We start from the raw sequence: 22,010 nt of genomic DNA on the forward strand, positions 1-22,010 counted from the left end.
TTATTATTATTATTATTATTATTATTATTATTAACAACGACAACAATATAATAATATTTTTTTCATTTACAGTCTGCAACTACAGTGGCTATGATGAGATAGAATAAAATATTTAACTAAACAGATTTCATGGAAGATTGCAAGAGGGTGTTAGATTGGATTAGTTGCAAAAACTAAAATTATTTATTCTGTGAACAATTTAAGTTTGACGATAAAATCACTCATCACCAATGTTATATTTGGATTAATTCTGGTGTCTAGGGGAACTTAATTGAATTGTTTATAGGCACAGACTTTAAGGGGAAGCAGGACATACTACATCCACCTCAAATATTTAAAACGTGTATCAATATACAGTACACTTAAAAATGAAGCTATGGGGTTCCTCTTTCTTTACTCCCAAAACGTTAATATGAATTATGAGCTCATACAAAGCCGGAATATTTTGTGGAGGAAAAGGAGAAGCTTTGATATTGGAACTCTTTTTTCTGAAAAAGTCTCAAATGCAAGTAGGTTGTAGGCCAATACAGTAGGACAATATTTACTTATTTTGTGTAATAGATTTCATTCTCCAATAAACTTGATTTATGTTTTATGGTCAAAATTCTTATCTTCAGTCAGCTAACAGTTGAGATGTACATGTTTTGGAAAAGTTTTTTTCGTCTTGCTAAAATGCACACATAATAAAAACAATACATCATTCAAATGAGATGAAAAGATGACACACACGTTTGAAGAGGTCACTTTCCTGAACACACGACACATGAGGACATAAGAGGGGTAATATTAATTAGTTGATCTGCATTTATACAAGTTGAAGTGAACAAGTCCACTTTTACACTTCAAATTAATAGCAAAATAAAGTGTTAAATAACTGATAATACTGAACTCTGACCTATGTAGGTGATAAAAAATGTGGAGACTTTGGCTTTAGAATTCTCGTGAAAAACTGTATGTACTAGCATTTTAAGTTCCAGTGCAGATATATGAGGTTGAAGCAGAATTTGCACATTTTCAATAACTTACTTGTACGATCTAACTTCAAAAATGTGCATTAAAAGTTCCCAGAAGCCAAGACAAAACTTTTTTTTTTCAAACTTATGGGGCAAAACCATTGTTTCATGTGTAGATATATTTATTTCAATTTATTATTAAATATCACTAATAATACCTGACAGAATCAGCCCATTGTTTAAATAATTACTGTTATGGAATAAGCATGAGCTGTGCAGCATTTTTCATAGGTGGAGAGAAACATTTCCACAGCATGAAGAACAGCAATTGTACGTCTTAATGGCCATTTTCAAATGACATAATGGTGAAAGTACAGGTGTAGCTAATCATAGCAATTATATGTCTTTATATGTAATGATAGTGGCCAGCAGGCTCAGAATCAGGGGTATTAAGTATAGGCTAACAGACACCTGTGCTTTTCCCACACTGTGACACGTCAAAATGTAATTGTGAAAACTCCCCATTCAACTCTGTCATATATTTAAACACAATTAAAGACAACACTCCACAAAAGACTCATGTTCAGTATTAAATAACTCATTTCTTTATTACTCATAAAATATACAGCAATCTCCGTACTGAAAGAATTCATTGGAACTTTGAATTCACAGTCATAATTTCTATATACATGCTAGTTTCACTCCTCAAGAAAAAAAGCAAGGAAAACAAAAAAAAAATCTTTTTCCAATCTAATGAAGCTAGCAAATGTATTGTACATATTTCCAGTTAAAAGAAATTTCTCAACAGACAAACTCGGAATTTTTGAATCATGGTACAATCGAGCGGTTTTTCTTTTTTTTTTTCTGAAGTTAAAGCAAGCAAAACTCGTCAACATACATTGACTAATATAAGAGCAAACATATCATTCAGACAGAGGAAAATCAAATGCCGTCTTATCATTGGTTTACAGTGTTTCTCCTCACAAAAGCTGAGCCTCGTTACCTCAGTAATGGATCAGTGCTTCTCAAGTGTTTAAATACTTACCTAGTGTGCATCACTGTACTTTCACAGCTGCCTCTACAAACCCATCTCTTCTCAGTAACTAATGAAGGCACAAAATGAACACATAAAAAGGAACCAAAAGTACACAAATAATTTATTCTTCAAAGACTAAACCGCAACGGACAGGTCAATATACAAAGGTAAGGTTGATCAACTTAATTTTTAACCTGGCGCACGTATCAAATCCTTTGAAATGACTCAGGTCGGTAAATCAGATTTAGTTTTTTTTCTAGAGGATAAGGAGTTTAAGACATGAACAAAGGTATATTAAAATTTTGATCTGAAAAAATAAATGATTTTCCCCCTGTATGATTTACAGACTTGACAAGTGCATTCTGACGGATGTAGTGTGCAGATATCAATAAATGAAAAACTGCTCCCCTGCCCAAAATACTCCGCTAACCCAAGACTTCTCAATCTGGTTTACAGTTAAAACTGGGTTAAAATGCATCCATGTCTTTTGGTCCCTGTTGGTTTAGCTCTCTGTGAAGTGCAACCACACATCTTCAGCATGTTATTGCCGTAAAAAAAGGCTGCCGTCTGCCCAACAAGTACTGTTGTTTTTTTTTTAATAGCACTCAAGAAGTCAGTGTTGGTAAAGCAGTGGTTACCGAGGTCCAGTATCAGCTCCAAGGACACATAGCGCTGGATGAGGTCGGGATGAGTGTGGGCCAGCCTGCTGCACCTCCTCCCTCGGGTGGACTCTTAAGGCTCCTGTGGGGGGCTCGTGTCTCATTCTGCCCTCCAAAGCTTGCGGTGGGTGATTTTTCTTAAGACACAGTGTGTGTGTGTTTATGGGTTTATCACTTCCTCCCCCGTCCCTCAGTACGTCTCTGAATCCGAGTCATTGAGCTCCTCGTCCTTGTAGAAGCCGTCGTGGTGGCTGATGTTGTTGAAGCTGCAGTAGGAGCTGTGTTCGCCGCGCAGCACGGGCAGGCTGTCGAACGTGACGCTCTTGGAGGGGCTGGTAGTGTAGTGGTTAATGGCACTGAAAGGAAGGGTGGGTGCCGGGGTGCAGGGGGACACAGGCATCATGGTGGCCAGGATGAGGGCTAGGCAGTCTGCCACATCTTTGTTGGGGGCACAAGCCAAGGCAGGTGTGTAACCTGAAGAAACAGCAATGCACCAGTGTTATACACTCCATAAAATGAATGCATATTTGCATGTTTTAGGACAGGCAATAATTGCATGGTTAAAAAAAAAAAAAAAAAAAAAGTGCCATTAAGGTGACAACTGAACAATTATTTACATAAACAATTTAACCAGCTAAACATTTTCTTGATTTGCTCTCATTTACTGTAATTTCCGGACTATAAGCCGCTACTTTTTTCACACGCTTTGAACCCTGCGGCTTAAACAATGATGCGGTTAATTTATAGATTTTTACGGGCTAACGAGCTTCATGCCGTCAATACGTTTAGCCTCGTCACATCAGACCAATGAAATTATCGAACAGGTCACAGTGGACCAATGAAACTGTCTGAATTAAATCAAACACACTCACACTAAATCCATCAGATCAGTCATTTTGCGTTTCATGCACACACCCACATCATGGAACACATGAAGAAATGCATATGATGCAGCTTTTAAGTTAGTTACCGTTTTCATCGACTGCAAGGACACTGGCTCCCTTTGCAAGCAGCTCTTGCACCACCACTGTCAAGCCATTTCTTGCAGCTACGTGTAGAGGCCTTAAAAGAAAGATAAATCTCAGATGCGATGACAGGCAATTTGTTCTGTACATCTTCACAGTAATAATTTCAATCTCCACAGAAATCTGACAACACTACCACTGCACTCCATCACTTAAATGTACCAAGAGACAAGATACTGATGTGATACATACGTCTGTAAGGCGGCATTTGTAGCATTTATGAGGTTTCTGTCTGTAATCTTCTCCAATATCAACAAGGCACTGGTTTCATGTCCCTGCAGAAAATAGACACAGTATGAGGGAAGATGCAGAAGCTTATAAACATGCAGCAGACACATATCGTCATATAGTGACAGAACAGTGCCACCATATGGTAATACACACCTTACTGCAGGCCAGATGAAGTGCAGTGTTCTTCACAGCATCCTGTAGAGTGAGATCTGCCTTTGCACTGCTCACCAGCAGCTCTGAGAGTGAGATGATGAAAAGCAGGGAAAAACAAACTCGAGTTAATTCAATACAGCGCCGATTAATTCAGTACTGCACTGATTAGTAGGTCCCGCCGTGATATTTCCCAGGCCGGTAGTTAAAGAAGAGAAGCATTTGTACCGACAGCGTTGGTCTGGCCGTTCTCAGCGGCCATCATGAGTGGGGTCTTCCCTGCGGCGTCCACACTGTTGACCTGAGCGTTGTGGCTCAGCAGCAGCTGGAGACACTCCACATGGTCAGTGAAGGCTGCCGCATGGAGGGGGGTCCTGCACGCATAACATCATTCTTAATTAAGCAATGCTATTTATGGCATAAGCTTTTTAATTCCATGAGTGTTTATGGATTATGAGGACATTTTATTCATTCATGCAGCTGTGACCCTTCGGCCCGTGGACATTATTTATCACTGTGCATTAAGATTTATTACTGGTGATGATTACAATTCTCATCCATATGAGCTGTATATTAAGGCAGGGTGACCTTAAGGCACAGGTTTTTTTTTTTTTTTAAATTTTATAGGGCCTCTACAGTTCTTTTACCCCCTTATGTTACTTCATTGCTGTCTCTTACATGTTAAAATGATCAGATTGCACTGCAGGTACTGTCTGTTTTTACTGATCTTCAGAATCAAGTGTCAAGCTTGACTCATTGTTATCCTTAAGCTAGTTAAAACTATTAATTTTCATCTGTCATCTTATTTTCATCCATTTTAAATGTTCAAGTTGCTGTTTTTATTATTTTACTAACTCTGTCTTTTGATATGTTAATGTCAGTGCTATCCAAGTTTATCTTTTATTTTCTCACTTGACTTCATTGTAGCCGAGGACTGAAGCCTTTGCACCGAAGTGCATTTTGAGTTTAAATAAAGGCTGAAAGAACTGAATGGTTCCCGGAATTAGGTGCGTCACAAAATGTTTGACGCTGAAATTACCGCGGCACTTATCTATATATAACCTCATGTACCTGTCCTTGCTGTCTTTGGCATTGACAATGGCAGGGCCCAGAGTGTCGATCAGCATTTCAGCAGCACCTTCGTTGTCATGGATTCTAAAGAAGACGAAAAAGAGCATAATTGTTAAATTTGTTAGAGGTTCTGTTCTCGTCACAGACATTGATCGAGAGAGAAGACAGCTCAGGATCTTACACAGCACAGTGGAGGGGGCTGAAAGAATTGCCTTCGGCCTTGTGAAAAACCTCTTGTTCCAGCAAAACCTCCACACACGTATCGTGACCTGCAGGAGAAAGAAGCATTATCAGCATCATCGCAAAGTGCCCACAATCACGGCTCTCTAAAACATTTGCCTTTATCAGCTTGTGAGATAAAATAGCGACAGGATGCATAAAGAAATTGCATTAAAGAAATGCATAAAGAACAAGCATGGAAATAAAGTGCATGCCTATTTTAAATTCACATTTGCTCAAGTGCTCCATTATGCTAATCTGCTCTATTTGGCAGCATGCTTGCATCTAAGAGCATACATTACTAAACATCAGATGTACATTTCCATAACTGCATTGATTGCTTTTTAAGAGGCCTTCAAAGCCTCTAATCTGTACCATTGTAGCAGGCCCAGTGCAGTGGGGTGTAGCCTTGGTTGTCTGTTAAGACAGGGAGTGTTTCCACTGATTGGGCAGCATGCAGAAGGCCTCCCAGTACCCCTATGTGTCCGCACGCTGCCGCCAGGTGGATCGGCGTACGGCCTTTACAGTCTCGCACCAGGAAGGTGGCGCTGTGCTGAAGCAGGGCCTCCACACATTCCTCGTGACCGGTCACCGCCTGAGGGCACCAAAACAATGTTTACTGATGATTGTTTGTAACTTTGTATACCAAAGTTTGGACACCCCTGGGTAATCTGCATATTTTATGGAGTTTTTTTTAAATTAGAACAAGCAGTACAAAAACACCCTGCAGGCAGAAGACATTAAAAATGACACAAAAGACACTCTTCTAAGAGTTCTGGGACACTTTCAGTCTGGCACATGCAGTAATCTACACACAGGTTTTCAATGATATTCAGGTCAGGAAACTTTAAGGGCCACTCAAACAGCCTGAGCTTGTGTTCCTTGAAGTAGTTTGTGGTGCATATTGAGGTCTGCTTTTGATTATTGTTCTGTTCTAGAAGCCTCTGTTCACTTTAGGTTTCTTGACAGCCGCTGGATGTTTGCATCAACAATTTGCTGATATTAGCGGAAACCATTGTTCCTGGCTGCCATGCAGCCCCAAAGCAGAATTTGTTAACACATCCATGCTTAACAGTTGACAAGGTGTTCTTTTCATTACAAGCTGCTAAACATACCTTTGGTGAATGTGGTCAAGAAGCTAAAGTTGAGCTTTCGAAATGTTGACTTGCATACTTTAGATTACACTGAGTTTTGCGAAGTGAGTCACAGGTAAAGTTTCGATTCTCGTAACTCTTCATTTAGACCCTGTTTATTAAGGCGACTTTTTTGTGCTGACTGCAAATTATATTCTCACAATTTGAAAACTTATCAGGTCAACATAAATCTTTTTGTTCCTCCTCGTGAACTGATGTAGAATAATATTCTAATGGATTTGTTGTAATTAATCAGATGATGATGAGCTTTGATAGAAGGAAGAGTCTCATTTTCTTCAGCAAACATGAAGGAAAACAAGTCAAGCAGGAAATCAGTTATGCTTTGAAATGTTTTGTTTCCTTGTTTAAAGTTGGAATGAATGAGCACCACCTTTTTTGAGTCATACTTCCTGCACCACCTCTACAGTCCCTGCCTTGTCGGCATCGGTTAACTTCATTTTCAGATCTTTATTTAGTTGCTTAGAGGAGACCGTGTTTGTTGAGTGTTGCCAAAATGTCTGAAGCTACAGAATTTATCAGCTGCTGAAAAAGGCCTGATCTGTTCATGAAACCAAAAGGTGACTGCTACGTGTTTTGTATGCTTAACTGTGCAGAGCAATACAGAAAAGATAAGAACATTCGAGGTGAAAAACATTAAGCAAATAATAAAAGAACAGTCAAGATAAAATTATACTTAATTAGATCATTACACAAACTATGCTACGTGAAGGTCATACATTCATGCTGTTTCATTGCAGCATATCATGTTTGGTGGTGACTACAAAACCCAAGTATCTACACAGAAAACTGCCCCATAATATCCAGCGTAAGGTACTGTATATTGTACAGAAGAACAGGAACATGCTTACTCCTCTATGCAGGGCCGTTCTGCCCCACTTGTCTTTGGCTTCTACACTGGCTCCCTTATTAAGCAGAGAATACACACAATCTGTGTGTCCACTCAGGACTGACAGCATCAGCGGGGTTCTGAGAAAGAACAGATAATAACGTCAGTGCTTACTTTAGAACATAAGTGGAAGAAAAAAAAATAGCCACAAACAAATTTGTACTTACTGTCCGTTCCCGTCTTGAATGTCTACTGCACTTTGAAGATCAGCATTTCCAATCAGCAAACGCAAACATTCTGAGTGACCATTAGTAGCTGCAGGAAAAGGAGAGGCCATTTGAATTGGTCATTATATTGCAGTTGGGTCAGACATTTTACATGTAGGCAAACTCACGAGTCTTCATACCTGCAGCGTGTATAGGGGTTCGCTTCAAAGTGAAATCTTTGACCAAGATAGAGGCTCCCTGGTTGATTAGGACGTCCACACACTCTACATGGCCCTTGAAGGCAGCCAGGTCTAGGGGTGTGCGGCCTTGGCTGTTTCTCACATCCAGATCCAGCAGAGACTGCACCAGAACCTCCATAGCATGATGGTGACCGTGATATGCCTGAAAGGTAAAATCACCGTGAAGAAGTTAAGACTGATGGCATGTCCGTCTCACGAGGAGGCGGCTGATGGGAAGTGATACTCACAGCGAGGTGCAGGGGGCTGACGGGGGCTCTGACATCGGAGTCATTCAAGATGTCTGTTCCTGAGGTTTCCATTAGCTGAACAAACCAGATGCACAAGTTAGAACTCACTTCAGATAAACAGGGGGCCCTCGGTTTATGACATCATTGATCTATGGCTTTTCGTCGTTACATTGCGATTGGTTATGGGCCGGTCATCAGTTTAACGTACTGTGTTTTGTCGTTATGTCCAAAGTGAATACGTGGAACTAGCTGACAAGCGGAGTGGAGGAACACTTCATCACGCAGCGCTATAAGACGGATTTGTTTACATTCACCGGTTGTACGCCACCTTGCATTGTGCTGCATTCGCTAATTTTTTGCCCGTCATTGTGGCTCCCAAGCGTGAGTCAGACTCTTCTGATGACAGTGCTTTAAAGGAAAGGAAAGCCATCTCCATGGAAGTGAAATTAGAATAGAACGCTCGGAACAGGGCGAAACACCGACGAACATCGGTCAAGATGTAAAAATAGTGCAACATATTGTAGCAACAATCTGTGATGACTGAGTGAGATTTTATCTTGTTCTCTTGTTGTTTATTGAACTTTCACACAGGTTACTGTGGGCTGTAGCCAACGCCAAAATAACTCCAAAACCCTATAACTTAGCTCTAGAATTAGCTGCCGTTTCCAGCTCTCTCTCACTCGACACACACACCAGCACAGCACAAAGCAACACACACATACACACACACACACACACACACACACACGCACAGGCATCGCACAGAGCAACACACACACACACACACACACACACACTACTGCTGACTCTCAGTCAATCAGAGGTGAGCTAACTAAACATGCCATGTTCATTGACATTAGGTAAATCTCAAACTGAACAATAAACATTGAAATCTCAACATCAACAACAATATCAGTCTATTACAATATTCTGTTATCTGCTTGTAAAATGATTCATACATGCATGAAGGTCATTGGTATTTATGACTTTTCCAAAGAACCGATCATAACGTGATGCATGTAACGGCTTTGTTTACATTTTTGCCATGTCTTGACACACGTAAGGGCTTTGTTTACATTTTCGCCAGAGTTCCGACTGATGGTGAAAATCGACTTACATCACACCATAGGAACGGAAGTCTGACGTAAGTCAAGGACCCCTGTAATGACTTGTTTAGCCTACTTATATACAGCAATATGGTCTATTTTATATGCATGAGAATTTCAGACAACCATAGTGAGGAAAAATACAAATCAACTCACCACATCTAAGGGCGTTTCACTTGCAATCTGTCAAAGAACGCAGGAAAAAAGCAATGCATTAAGCATGATTTTGAAATATGAAAATATGAAGATGCTGATTGTTAAGTAGCATCGACTCTGGAGTAAAGTTCTCACCAGCTCCAGACAAAGGCGATGTCCGTACGCCGAGGCGTAGTGCACAGCATTGTAGCCCTGATTGTCCCGGATCCCTGGATTTGCATCATTTCTCAGTAAATATTCCAGGCACCTGTAGACACAACAATGAAGCTGTAGTCAAGGGAACAACATCCTGGCTTCCAGTATTGAACTGTTACTCAGCAGAACCGATGATGCAAGTGATCTTTTATTCATGAAAAACATCAGTCGCCTCCCACACAGCTAACCACATTCTTTAAAATACACACAATTTTCAAAGTAGTACTGACTTTCCATCTGTGTCGGAGGCAGCAGCGTAGTGGAGAGGAGTGCAGCCCCGCTCGTCTAGGTCGTTGACGCTGGCCCCAGAGCCCACCAGAGCAAACAGGCACTGGTAGTTACAGTTGGCAGCAGCATAGTGCAGAGGGGTCCTGGAAAAGCAAACAAGCTCAGTTCCCTGTTCACATTTGACTCTTGATCCAAATCCAGCATTAAAAATACGACTAACCTGCCGAAGCTGTCCTTTCTATTGAAGTCTGCCCCAGTGTTGAGGAGAAGATTGAGACATTCCAGGTTTCTGAGGGTTTAGAGCGATTTATAGCAACAATTAAATTTTTGTTTCATCTTTAACGACATGTTAACAATTACAGGTAATGTCAAGCATAATATTCATCCCTCCTGTACTCACCCTCCAGCAGCTGCAGCATGTAAACAGGTCCTTCCGAAGTCATCAGGAGTATCAATATCAAAGCCTGCACAGACAAAAGGATTATCAACAAGATCCTGCATGTACTGAACATTTTTGAACATCAAAACAGAAAACATTGTCAAGAATTTTGACGTATTAAATGGAAACACCTGACCCAATCAAGTGGTAAAACTTGCATTACTGTGTACTGCCACGCAATACGAGTTGCTTACCTGAAGACAGGAGCTTTCGGCAGCAGTCAGAAAAGCCACTGAGAGCAGCCAGATGCAGTGGAAACATGCCATGAACACCTCGTCTGAAATAGACAATCATATTGATTTACCTTATCATATAAATTTACATAACATATATAACATATTTGCTTTGTAAAGTTTTGAACTTCTAAATGCCTCCCCCTCAAAAAATTATTCTAGTTACACTATTTAGCAGAACCACACACTGTAAAAACAGAAAGAGTTGTCAGATTATCAACGGTCCATGAAGTAATCACGTGATGAGCAAAACAGACCAAATTTAAGCTGAAAATTGTGATATTGTCAATAACTTTACTGTTCATGTCTCATTCCAAAATTTCTCAAAACAGGGAACTGCTTGCACCAGATCCTCTAAAAAACAAAAAATCCTGTTTCTCAGCACAACTGAGAAGACAGTGGCATGGTTGCTACCAACAGTCACATGACAAATAACTCAGAGACTTTGTTTAACTGCAGGCTGTGTTTATACAGAACTAAAGAGAGACAAGTTTGGAAGCAAATTAGAGCGATTGAGATGAAAATTAAACATACTTGGGCAATAAAAACAAATGCAGAATGCTTAGAAACAGTATACAAAACAGCAAGTTGTTGGAAGATACATTCAGCATGGTGAAATAGCCTGTTAGAGTTTATGTACAAAGTAGAGTGAAAAAAATGGAGATTGTAGAAGTTTCAGTATGTAGAGATGTATTTTTTCCCCAACACTGGCTTTTCTTTTTTTTTATGAATTATGGAACTGTAACTGTATCATGCTGCACAAAGGACTTTTCTGAGTGCTCTGTACTTTGAGAGATGGTCATGCTGTTTCCGTAGAGGTGTATAACTTAATATTGCAGTGAAAAATGAGCCCAAAAAATGGCCAGAAACTGCTTGGACTCAGTGGGTTAACTGTGTGGCTATTTCATGATGTATAAGGTTAAAACAGTTACTGTCGGGCAGCAGAGAGTCACTTACTTTGCTGTGTCAGCTCTGTTTGTGATGAGGGTGTTGATGAGGAGCTCGTGTCCGTATCGAGCTGCGATGTGTAGTGGTGTATTTCCATTCTTATCTTCACAGTCAATCTCCGCACCTACGGGAAAAGACGAAGCAAGCGCTTAGCTCCTGTCACGCTAAAAAGCAGCTTTTACTTTTTACAGTCTGTCGTGAGAAATAAAGTCAATGAAGCTGATTATGTCTTAGGAGGAGCTCACCATTCTCAATGATTGCTTGGGACCTAGAAAACCTCCCGTGGATGGCTGTCATGTGGAGGGGAGTCTTGCCATCTTTACTCTGAGGTGAAACAAAATCACAGGTTTATAACATTCTAGCTAGAAAGTTTATTGTCCAAGCAACCGATTTACCTAAATTTTACATTATCAAACTATTTAAAAAGTAGAGAAAAAGCACAATGAAGTTTCTACAGTACTAACAAAAACTTTTTTTGAGTAACAGCCTTCTAAGATTACAGTATGTAATCAACTCATTCAAGTGATTGGCTAATGCTTGAAGTCACACGTTTACTCCAAAAACGATGAAAACACTTAGCTTTTCTGCTGCACACACTTTGAACATTGTGTGGCAAACTTGAATCAAATTGAATCTTGGTGCAGCTGTATCTGTTGATAAATTTAAATCCATGATCATAGACTACACTGCTTCTGTATGTGACTGTTTTGAACCGTGTTTCTTTCTTCGTTTTGTCGTTGATTGCTGACTTTGTTCTGTTGACTGTACTCATTACATCACTGTAAATAGGGTTTGCCCTCAATGAGTCCTCAAGGTTGAAATAAAGGTTGAATGAATGAAAAAAAAAAATCAGATTCCAAGAGGAAACTGTTTTGGTCTTTACTCACCTTGATGTTGACATCTGCTCCATTGCACACCAGCAGCTCCAGACACAGCGCCCCGTGACGTGAGGCGGCGGTGAAATGTAAAGGTGCAAAGCCCTTCTCGTTCACCTGGTTGACATTAGCCCCACACTCTATAAGCTCGTTCACGACCACGTCTTGCCCGTTGTAGCAGGCCACATGGAGGGGTGTGTTGCCATATGCATTGGGCTCATTGATCTAGACAACCACGTGAACACAAAACAGTCATGGCACAGCCGGTTCCACCAACACAAAGTGGTACCAATACAGGTTTGGTACTCTTACAACACACACTATAGAGTCATTATCAAAGCATATTTCTCTTTATCAGATTATAAGATCTAGCAGTGTCCACAGTGTAATGACTGAGTAAGATTGTGGGTGGAACCTACATCCACCCCCAAGTCCAGGAGGTATTTGACAACGCTGATCATTCCACTAGAGGCTGCTGCATGTAGGGGGGTGTAAGATTTCTTATCTTTGCAGGCCACCTCAGCTCCATGAGATGCCAGCAGCTTCACCACTTCTATGTGTCCTGAAAACAGAAAGAGGGAGATTTAATCACAAAAATATCAAGATATCAAATATTATACTTTCATATCAGAACATGAAAACTCACTGTAACATTTGAAAGAGCTTTATATTTAGCTTTGCTTAAACATAAGGGGGAAAAAAAGCGTTTCACCTAAAGCTCTGCAGATTTATGTTTACCACAAGAAGCACAGAATTCCAAAAGTTACATAAAGAAATGAATTATTATGACTATAAACATTTCTAAGGGAGATTTTTATTACCCATGTAGGCTGCCCAGTGGATTGCACGCCGGTCCTTCTTGTCAAAAGCATTGATATTGGCTCCTCTGGAGAGCAAAAGCCTCACCATCTGACAGGAGAAAAAGGGGAAAAAAGGCAATCAGGAAATACATCAGGAGAAACTGCAAACTTTCTCAGTTAGTATAGCAACTTATATAACCATTGTACCTTTATACTGGGTGGAACAGACCAGTCACTTTGTCAACACCACATACATGCATCCAGTTCCCTTCGATTTACTCTAACATAATCCAGTAGACTAACTTCCAGAAAGCTATAAATTATTTTTAGATCTCTGTGTTAATGTGGATGGAAAAACCTTTTGCATGCACTCAATACAACTACACTAACAGAACAAAACTGTCAACTCCCACATAACCTGTAATGCACAGGTGCTATTGTAGCAGGGTATGTTATCAAAGGAAACTGTTTATGTTGAACCTCTATGTTTGTTGTGCGTTGTACTGGAATATTTCTATATAACTAAAAGGTTCTCTCAACAGCTTTTCAGCACTCGATTTGCATAAACATCATGGGACACTTCCACTGTTAAGACAACCAAGTTGCATGCAAATATGTGACAGGGAGAGCATATAACATCCTTGAGTGTATAACCACAATTTATGTATCAGTCTGCAGCCATGTCTGAAAATGTGTTGCGCATTTTTTATATATTTCTATAATGCATTTTTAAAGTGTTTTTAGAGTTTGGATGACTGAACTGGATTTGCGTAACTAACACAAATTAAGAGGCTGATTATTATCATCCCATTAAAATTCTACTAAAAACAAACGCAACTCAGCTTAGTGTTGTTGTCTAAAATGGCGTGTAAGAATATGCTACAGTGTACATCATATAGTTTGTTGTTAAAAATGTATTCTTCATTAAAGGGTGAACTAAAAAAAAAAAATCCAAACGAAAAACATCAAAAGCTTTGTATGAGATAATAAAAGCTAAATGACTTCTGACCACATGTCTCTAACTAATGCAATGTGTGCATGTGGCAAGCTATATAATAATACATGATTTGCTGTGGTCATGTAAGTTAAGTTGTGGTTGTCATAGCTGCTAATGGAAGGTACAGAGCTATATAAGAAGGTTTCAGCTTACACGGCTTAAATAGGCAAAAATGTGGCTCCGTGTTGCAGCTGTATGTGGTACAATGCCCATTGTTTTTACACATTTATGAGGCAAGCAGAAACACTTCCTTTTAGTAAGAGAAGGAGATCAGGAACAATCAGGTAAACAAGCCCAGCTTGACAGTTTGACAATAAAAACTGTGTACGTGGTATGTAATCTCTAGAGAAGAAAAGAACACCGTATCTATCTATCTATCTATATCTATATATATATATGAGCAGTACTGAGGTGGTTATACTTAACAGAGACACGAGAGACTGTACAGTCACAACACATCATCGATGCTCTAACGTCAAACATGTTTTTCATCTTATGCCAGCTCATATTCAAATCTTCTCCCATTTCTATTCATTAAGGTGCAACTAAATCGATACTAAAGACATTAAAGCACTTCCTTAAGTGCAGCTTACTGCTGAATCAAACAATACTTTAGGCCTACCTCCAGATGACCGCTGAAGGCTGCATGGTGCAGCGCAGTCCTGCCTGCTCTGTCAGACACATTCACATTGCTAAGTAATGGGACGAGGGCTTCAGCACAGCGGACGGCCTTATTGGCGGCGGCGATGTGAAGCGGCGTCTGCCAGTTCTTGTCTCGGGCATTTACGTCTGCAGAGTGTTTCAGCAACACCTGCACAGCCTCCTGCAAGAAAATATAACATGAACTATTGCAGTGCTTGGATGTGTGTGCAGTAGTGTGTATGAGAGGAAACCAGAGGAACGTTCACATACCTCACTGCAGGAGGCCACAGCCCGGTGCAGAGGAGTGAGCCACTTGTTATCTTTGGCATTTACTCTTGCACCTACAAGTTAGAGGACACTGACTGTCAAACAGCTAAAAGTCGCACAGTTTCACGACATCTGGTGTAACATTTGGAAAATAATGAAATAAGCCTTTGGGACAGATATTTAGAAGGTATGAACAGGCTGGAAAGGAGTGTCTAGAGGCATTTCACCATATTGAATGCAGATGCACCATCTGGCCATAAACATTCCACTCGGTTTCACATTTCAAAGGTGTCATTATGTTCATAGACTTGTTATCACTGGTCAATCACCACCACTGTTAGTCCAGAAAAGAGGAACCAGTACATCATAACCTCCATGAGCAGCACAGAGAAGAAAAGTGATGATGACTTAGCCTGAGATGATTTTCAAGGGTTTAAATAAATGCAACTGGTAAAAAGAATTGGGTTTCTAGAATCAGGAGGGCCATCCATCCATCCATTATCTATACACCGCTTAATCCTCACTAGGGTCGCGGGGGGGCTGGAGCCTATCCCAGCTGACTCGGGCGAAGGCAGGGGACACCCTAGACAGGTCACCAGTCTGTCACAGGGCTACATACAAAGACAAACAATCACTCTCACATTCACACCTACGGGCAATTTAGAATGATCAATTAACCTCAGCATATTTTTGGACTGTGGGAGGAAGCCGGAGTACCCGGAGAAAACTCAGGATGGCCAATATGTATTTTTCTTTATCATGTCTCATCTTCATACATGCCCAACTTTAAATCACATTACATTCTTTTATGTGGCTTCCTAGATAATCTCTCCTGCTCAGTATTTGTTACTTAAAGCATTTTGCTTGCAGGCAGACTGCTGGATGCCTGACATTAATGCTGAGGATAAAACATACCTGAAAGAATCAGCAGCTCTATAATTTCTGCATCTCCGAGATAAGCAGCAGCGTGCAGTGGAGTTCGCTTCTCGTTGTCCTGCAACAAATGAACAAAAAGACACTGCTGTGAATAAAAAACAAACAAAACAGCTTGCTCTTAAACTCTATATTCTGTCTCTACTTTGTGCAGGGAAATGTGGTCTCTTGTGACAATAAAACCACACTTTTCATTTAGTGTTAGCAGCGTTATAGTGCCATAAAGTAACAACTAAACGTTGACAGTTACCATTCGCAGCACAAAGTGAGTTACACAAATTCTGAAAAGGCTTCCAGTAAAACGCCAGCAAGTACAAACCAGTCTTATTTTGAAACAAACACCCCCCACCAAAGCAGTAATGGTGAGGAATGCAATAAAATAAGCAAAGCCAGATCATTCAGTGGGAACTGTTTAAAAAAAAAAAAAAAGACCATGTGCTGTTTTGTACTGCAAGAGGCCTTTCAAGGACAATTATTCTTTGGAGGTTTAAATGCTGTGATGTTTTTTAAAAATATAACAAAATGTGAGGAAACAGATGCAGAGATTTGTGACTGTTGGGATTACCTGTGCATTCACATCCTCTTTTTTGAATATGAGCGAGCGTACTTCATCTGGGTCCACATTGAAAATAGCTTTCAGCAAAGCAGGCTGTAAAAAGAAAGAGTGTGTCACAATCAGCATAGTTTCAAAACTTTTCTGGCTAATGTGTAACGCTAGCTCAGAGTTCCTCTACTAAAATTTACATATAATCAAAAACAATTGTGACCTTCCAGACTTTTGAACTTAGACAGACTTCAGGATCCTCGTCGTCAAGGACCACAATACACACACGACTCATTTGCTCATTTAAAACCATCTAAAAAGCCCAAAAGTGAATGAGAGCAGGCAACAACTCCACATATTGCAGTATGATGATGGCAGGCAGTCAGATCTGATACTGACAAATGCTGAGGAGCCACTCTCCAAAACTGTTCTGTGTTTACTATTTGCTGGCAAGTAAAACCACATATATTCCATAGTATAGAGATATATAACACAGTCTTTTATGAGTACAGGTCCAGCTGTGTTCTCCAGATGTCAGATGAGCTGTGCATCTTCACTTTGCCTCCAGAAAGACTTTAAACTTCAGAATAATGGGTCTCTTGTGATTGCATCTTTGACAGAGATGAAAAACGGGAACAGTATGTCCACAGATGATCCGTTTCATGCCGTCCAATATAACAAGTGGCGAAGATGATACAAGTCGAAAAAAAGTGTCGAAATATAACTCAAGTGAAGGAAGTTCTTTGTGAAGTCAGATTCTTATGGATTCTGTCAATCCTGCCTTGGCTTCTTAAAGAGTAGCTAAGTAAGCCCCACCCTTTTTAGGGGTGTGTACATACCCCACACAGGGAAAGCACTACTGTGCATTTTACACATCTGGGGCTGTGCTGTACAAGCAATGCTTATTTCAATGTTTCCACAAGTATTCATATTTGTACCTTCTCCAAAAAACAAAAAAGACTACCAGGAGTAACTGTGATTAAGACATGTAACTGAAACCATATTAAATTTTTATTGTGAAACATCGCCGGTGGAGCATTTCACCAAATGCTTCTCATAAGACAAGCCTCCGTCACAACACTTGCAATGTCTTTAAAAAATGAAAGAGTGGAACTGAGCACCCAAACTGCTTCAACATGGTCAACTTAAACCGTAACAGACATATTGGCCACGTAGTTGCCCACATCTTCACAACAACCGTCAGCACTGTGAAAAACTCAAGGTACAATTTCAGCATTAGACTGCAACTACAAGAAAATCAACTACTATAAATTATTCGCTTGTTGGGAAAGCATAATTCTGGGTCTCTGTAAATGACAAAACTGACATGTTAGATGTCCGGATCCTTCAGAAAGCATTGAGCCTGCAGCTGACTGTCACTACACATGGGCTTGTTAAATTTCTACAATCTTTTCTTTTGTTTTTATCTTTTTTTGGTCAACAATCAGTGTTACAACTCTCTAATGTATTGGGAAACAATGATGAAATCAATGCCCCTATGAAGAGTTACTGCTGTATTATTAAGTGCAATAATAGACCTCCGTGTGTCATGATACCCAGCTTAACACTGCTGCACTCCCCTCATCTTTTGAACCAAAACACCAGCACAGTCTTTTGATCAGGCAGTTTTCCACTGCCTGTGGGGAGAGGCTGGTATGGATGGGGACAACAGTGAATGGAGGGGATCCCTTCCAGATGGAACATTCCTGGCTTCCATAAAAAACTTAACTCTTCCCTGACTACAGTCATGTTTGCAAAAAACACAAGTTAACCCATATTTATTGCTCTTGCAGCTGCAAACACAGTTAAAAGCTGTTTTCCCAAATAACAGTTGTGTAACTCGGAGACTAGCACGATATCTGAAAAAACTAATGTGCAATATTATGTTCCTCTGCGATATGAAAACAAGAACAATTTTCACAAGCTGATTTCAATAACTCTGGTGCTGATTTAAATGATCAAACAAATTAGTTGCGCTGCCTCATGTAGGGGCAGCAATTGCAAGACATTACTGCAAAGTGCCTGTTTTTATTCACCATAATCCTTTCTGTAGCTACAATATATTCCTGTACATCTGACTTCTCTTTCCTAACAAATCTTCATTTTCAGCGCTTCTCTCCTGTTCATTGTGCAGATGTGGAGCCTTCATGCAAACCAATTCTGTGTCAACTGAATAAAGTACAGAAAATCTTAAATCGGAGTAAATTACTGACTTCTCTTGTAGATTAGTTGTGAAAAATAAAAACTGTACTAGTTGTCTTTCTGTATAAAGCAGCAAAAAGAAGTAACCGTATTTGAGTTAATCTGCCTTACTTTGATTCCTCACATTGCAATGTCAAACCTCATGCAGTCCTATTTCCAATATTTAAAAGTGATGTGATATCATCTTGCACTGAGACTTTATGTTAGCAATCATAACCTTTGAACAAGCGATTTACACAGTTGTATCCAAAACAAAGCATTAGATGAAGCAGCAAAATGGTCCTTTATGAAAGGGGGCAGAGGATACAGGTTTTAAAATCATCTAATCTTACATCATTTTATCTTTTATTGATTTTTATCTGCTCTTAACGTACCCTCTGCGGAAGACAATGGCTAAGCCTAATATTTATTTGGAATTATAAACACTAACCACATTTCTTAAAACTAAAACAGTCCATTTTTTTCACACAATCTTTTCCACAATCTGATTTCTTCCTCCATACAGTTGAAATGATGTAGTACGCAGGGTGCATTTATTCATTAAGACTTCACCCCTCATTTAACCCACCAGGCAACCCAGCTAGTCAATTAGCTAATGTGCGACCATGCAGTTTGTAATACAAAAGACGCCTAGTTTGTATGGCATAGCTTGAGCCACATTTTTACAAATGAAATCTAACAGAACTAGCTATTTGGGCCCTACTTTTTTTGTACTATTTCCCAGTATGTTTCAGTGACTCACCCAACCACTCACCTAAGCTTGAGCAAAGTTGTGCACAAAACTAAGCACTTTCACCTTGAGCTGACAGAAATACTTTGTGCTGTATGTCTCACTCACAATAAAGCAGAGTTTCCTGACGTTCAACAACTCCAAAAGCAAAATATTATAAGCACAGCTATTTCTTTTTCTCCCAAAAAATGAATTTGCTATAGATAATAATACTGTAGTTTAAAGAGACACATGGTGGCATGGGTGAGATTACTTGACTTGAAGTATAATGAAAGTGTTCAGACATGATCAGCTATGCCCTTGGATAAATTAGAGCAACATCATGCATTTTAGCTGTTGAGTTGATGATCAGTAAGTATTTACAAAAAGCAAGCTAAAAACTACCGTTGCCATCCAGGCAGTAAGAAGCATACAGTCGCTTTTTAAAAACACTGAACAGTCCTCTCATTTACTTTTGTCCATGAATACTTGCAAGGCACAATAAAGTCACTGGGGATAAATTCAGGCTAACAAGGCAGCAGTTGTGCCTCTTACACTAACGATTTCTGTATTTAAATCACAATGAAAAAGGAAGGACAGATCTGCGTTTCGTTGTTTTCACTTCTCCAGTCCTGCATGAGTGGTGTAGGAGATTTTCTATGCTTCCTCTCTCAGCTGCTCGACTGTGCACCTCCTCTCCTCATACAAGCCGAAGCTAGTTAATACAGTCACCATGGAGACAGCTCTTTGGCAACTCCAGCGGCTCACAGGAGCCCAGGCACACGATCATTCAAGCACACAGACAATACGAGACACATGCACATACATATGTGACAAGAATAGCAGGCGTGTGCAAAAACAAAGTCCTTAAATGATAACAGGCCGCTATTCTCGTTTCCGCAAGTAGGTGTCAAGTGCTTAATATATTAAAAAGGGCATGTGTAATGCTGTCACATCAGTACTGATCTCATACATTTAACATAAGGATTACACAGCAATTTACCTGCATTTACCAAACAAAAGTACTTCACAGACAGGTAACAGGAAGAAGTCAGAAGTAAGGTCAAGCTAATGGTATTTATATAGCACATTTAAATTGAGCCAAAGTGCCTTGTAGTAGAAGAAACGGACTGATGAATTAGCCTAACAAGCTTTAATGTTAAGTTTAAGACCCTACAGTGTTTTTTGGTGAGAATTTCCTGGAGTAATTTAAATATAAATAAATAATACACCACAAAATATTATATAAACTATAACTTTACCTGACTGTAGCAAATATTCAGGGTGGAACCCTACAGTTTTATTACTTATGGATGTTAATTTAATTTGAATCTAAAGGATAAGACCCTAAAGTATCATTAACTATGCAGAATAACCCGACTAATTTCAGACTGAAGGTATGATTCAACTAAAATATACAAGAAAACTAAAAAAATCCAAGCATTTCCTGGATTCCCTCTGAGCAAGCTTTGTTTTTATTTCTATTTTTAAGTGTAATATATTGTGCTTTTTATTATTACTATTTGTAAAGGTAGTAGTAATTGCAATATTTATATAGAAACACATTCTAAAGGCTTGTGATCACAGACATAACAGTTATAAACTTGCTCCGAAAAATTAATATGACAAAAAAGTAACAATAATCATAAAACTGGTACAAAGCTTCTGAGAGAATCCTACTTTTCGAGTCCCATACCCTCATTACAATAAATCCTGGTGGTACTAAAACAATATTAAATATTTAATTAGGAAAACCAGTGCATGAAAGCTATATTAATATTGAAGTGTTTACATGTTATCTCATCTTACGGCTGACACAAACCTTGCTACCATACAAATGTGTCACAACTTGTCAGTAATGTCACAATCAACAGATCGCTTGGGCTCTTGTGGCACTACAATAAAGAGATTTAGAAGCTATTACTAAATCATAGAATCGCCTGTAAGCGGTTTTACGAGCATAGTTTAGTGTTGTTTTGTCAAAATATGCGAACCAGTCACTTCCCAAATGCTAGCAGAATTCCATGCAGGCTCTGTCTAATTGCTGGAGATAAACACAGTATCATTAGCTGGTTACAACTCAACAGCCGCTTGTGTTTGAGTGCGAACGTGATGCCAGAAAACAAGCCTCCGAATGCGATTCACCTAACTGTACTTCACCCAGCTTTCACCTCACGACTGACAATTGAATTTTCAGCTTTAAGAATCGCTTCCGTTTTAGAGACGAGCTGGAAAGACTCGAATTACATGCCGTTGGCGAATGCTGAAATCGGGGCTTGCTAGCTTAACGTTAGCCTGCTTAAACTTGTGCCAGCTTTTGACTCAACGGTCACTTACCTGGTCTCGAATTTTGAGAACCACCATATTTCTGGGATTTTAACTGTTCTCATGCAGTTTCATACGGGGATGTTCGTCTCCTTCCGAATAACAAGTGTTTGATCTCGGCGGCAGCTCTCCCGCTGGTCTGCTGGAGGCCTAGCGTGACTCTAGCTTAGCTCTCTTGCTAGCTTCCTAACCTGATGGCATGAAAGCAGAGGAGTAGCGGAAACTCCATAACATTGCCGCCACCATATTTCACCTCCCAAGAAGATGCGATTCAATTGGCAGGGCGCGCTATACGTCACAGTAAGGCTGTTAGCAATTGGCTGTTGCTAACTGCGCTCTGTGACAGACGACTGTGTTTAATATTGCATTGCTGTCTACGCTGATGTAAGTATTC

General features: G+C 39.8%; 1 protein-coding gene across 2 annotated transcripts; it reads right to left on the reverse strand.

Moving 5' to 3' along the window:
• Nucleotides 1–1,535: 1,535 nt before the first annotated feature.
• On the reverse strand, nucleotides 1,536–21,825 carry ankrd28b (ankyrin repeat domain 28b). 2 transcript variants are annotated; one of them, XM_023299405.3, is made up of 28 exons: nucleotides 21,629–21,825; nucleotides 16,402–16,485; nucleotides 15,819–15,897; nucleotides 14,907–14,977; nucleotides 14,617–14,817; nucleotides 13,019–13,106; nucleotides 12,617–12,759; nucleotides 12,210–12,422; nucleotides 11,568–11,646; nucleotides 11,332–11,446; nucleotides 10,336–10,418; nucleotides 10,103–10,166; nucleotides 9,923–9,991; nucleotides 9,705–9,845; nucleotides 9,415–9,526; nucleotides 9,280–9,306; nucleotides 8,018–8,092; nucleotides 7,731–7,932; nucleotides 7,552–7,639; nucleotides 7,347–7,464; nucleotides 5,720–5,939; nucleotides 5,307–5,394; nucleotides 5,126–5,209; nucleotides 4,283–4,428; nucleotides 4,058–4,140; nucleotides 3,866–3,948; nucleotides 3,619–3,710; nucleotides 1,536–3,122 (listed from the first exon to the last, which is right to left on the reverse strand). In XM_023299405.3, the coding sequence occupies exons 1-28, from the start codon at nucleotides 21,653–21,655 to the stop codon at nucleotides 2,839–2,841; spliced, it is 3,159 nt and encodes a 1,052-aa protein (XP_023155173.1). In that variant the 5' UTR covers nucleotides 21,656–21,825; the 3' UTR covers nucleotides 1,536–2,838. The 2 variants fall into 2 exon arrangements, with proteins under 2 accessions (XP_023155173.1, XP_035799355.1); XM_035943462.2 differs by lacking the exon at nucleotides 21,629–21,825 and adding an exon at nucleotides 16,604–17,119.
• Nucleotides 21,826–22,010: the final 185 nt, after the last annotated feature.

Source organism: Amphiprion ocellaris, chromosome 9 (genome assembly GCF_022539595.1).
Source record: "Amphiprion ocellaris isolate individual 3 ecotype Okinawa chromosome 9, ASM2253959v1, whole genome shotgun sequence".
NCBI lineage: Eukaryota > Metazoa > Chordata > Actinopteri > Pomacentridae > Amphiprion > Amphiprion ocellaris.

Excerpts from the sequence above, each read along its gene's own strand:
- ankrd28b (XM_035943462.2), bottom strand. The coding sequence starts at position 16,693 with ATGGTTTTAAATGAGCAAATGAGTCGTGTGTGTATTGTGGTCCTTGAC. Across the intron at positions 11,647-12,209 it reads GAGCAGATGTCAACATCAAG|AGTAAAGATGGCAAGACTCC; the intron begins GTGAGTAAAGAC and ends GTTTCACCTCAG. Across the intron at positions 3,711-3,865 it reads ACAAATGCCGCCTTACAGAC|GCCTCTACACGTAGCTGCAA; the intron begins GTATGTATCACA and ends CTTTCTTTTAAG.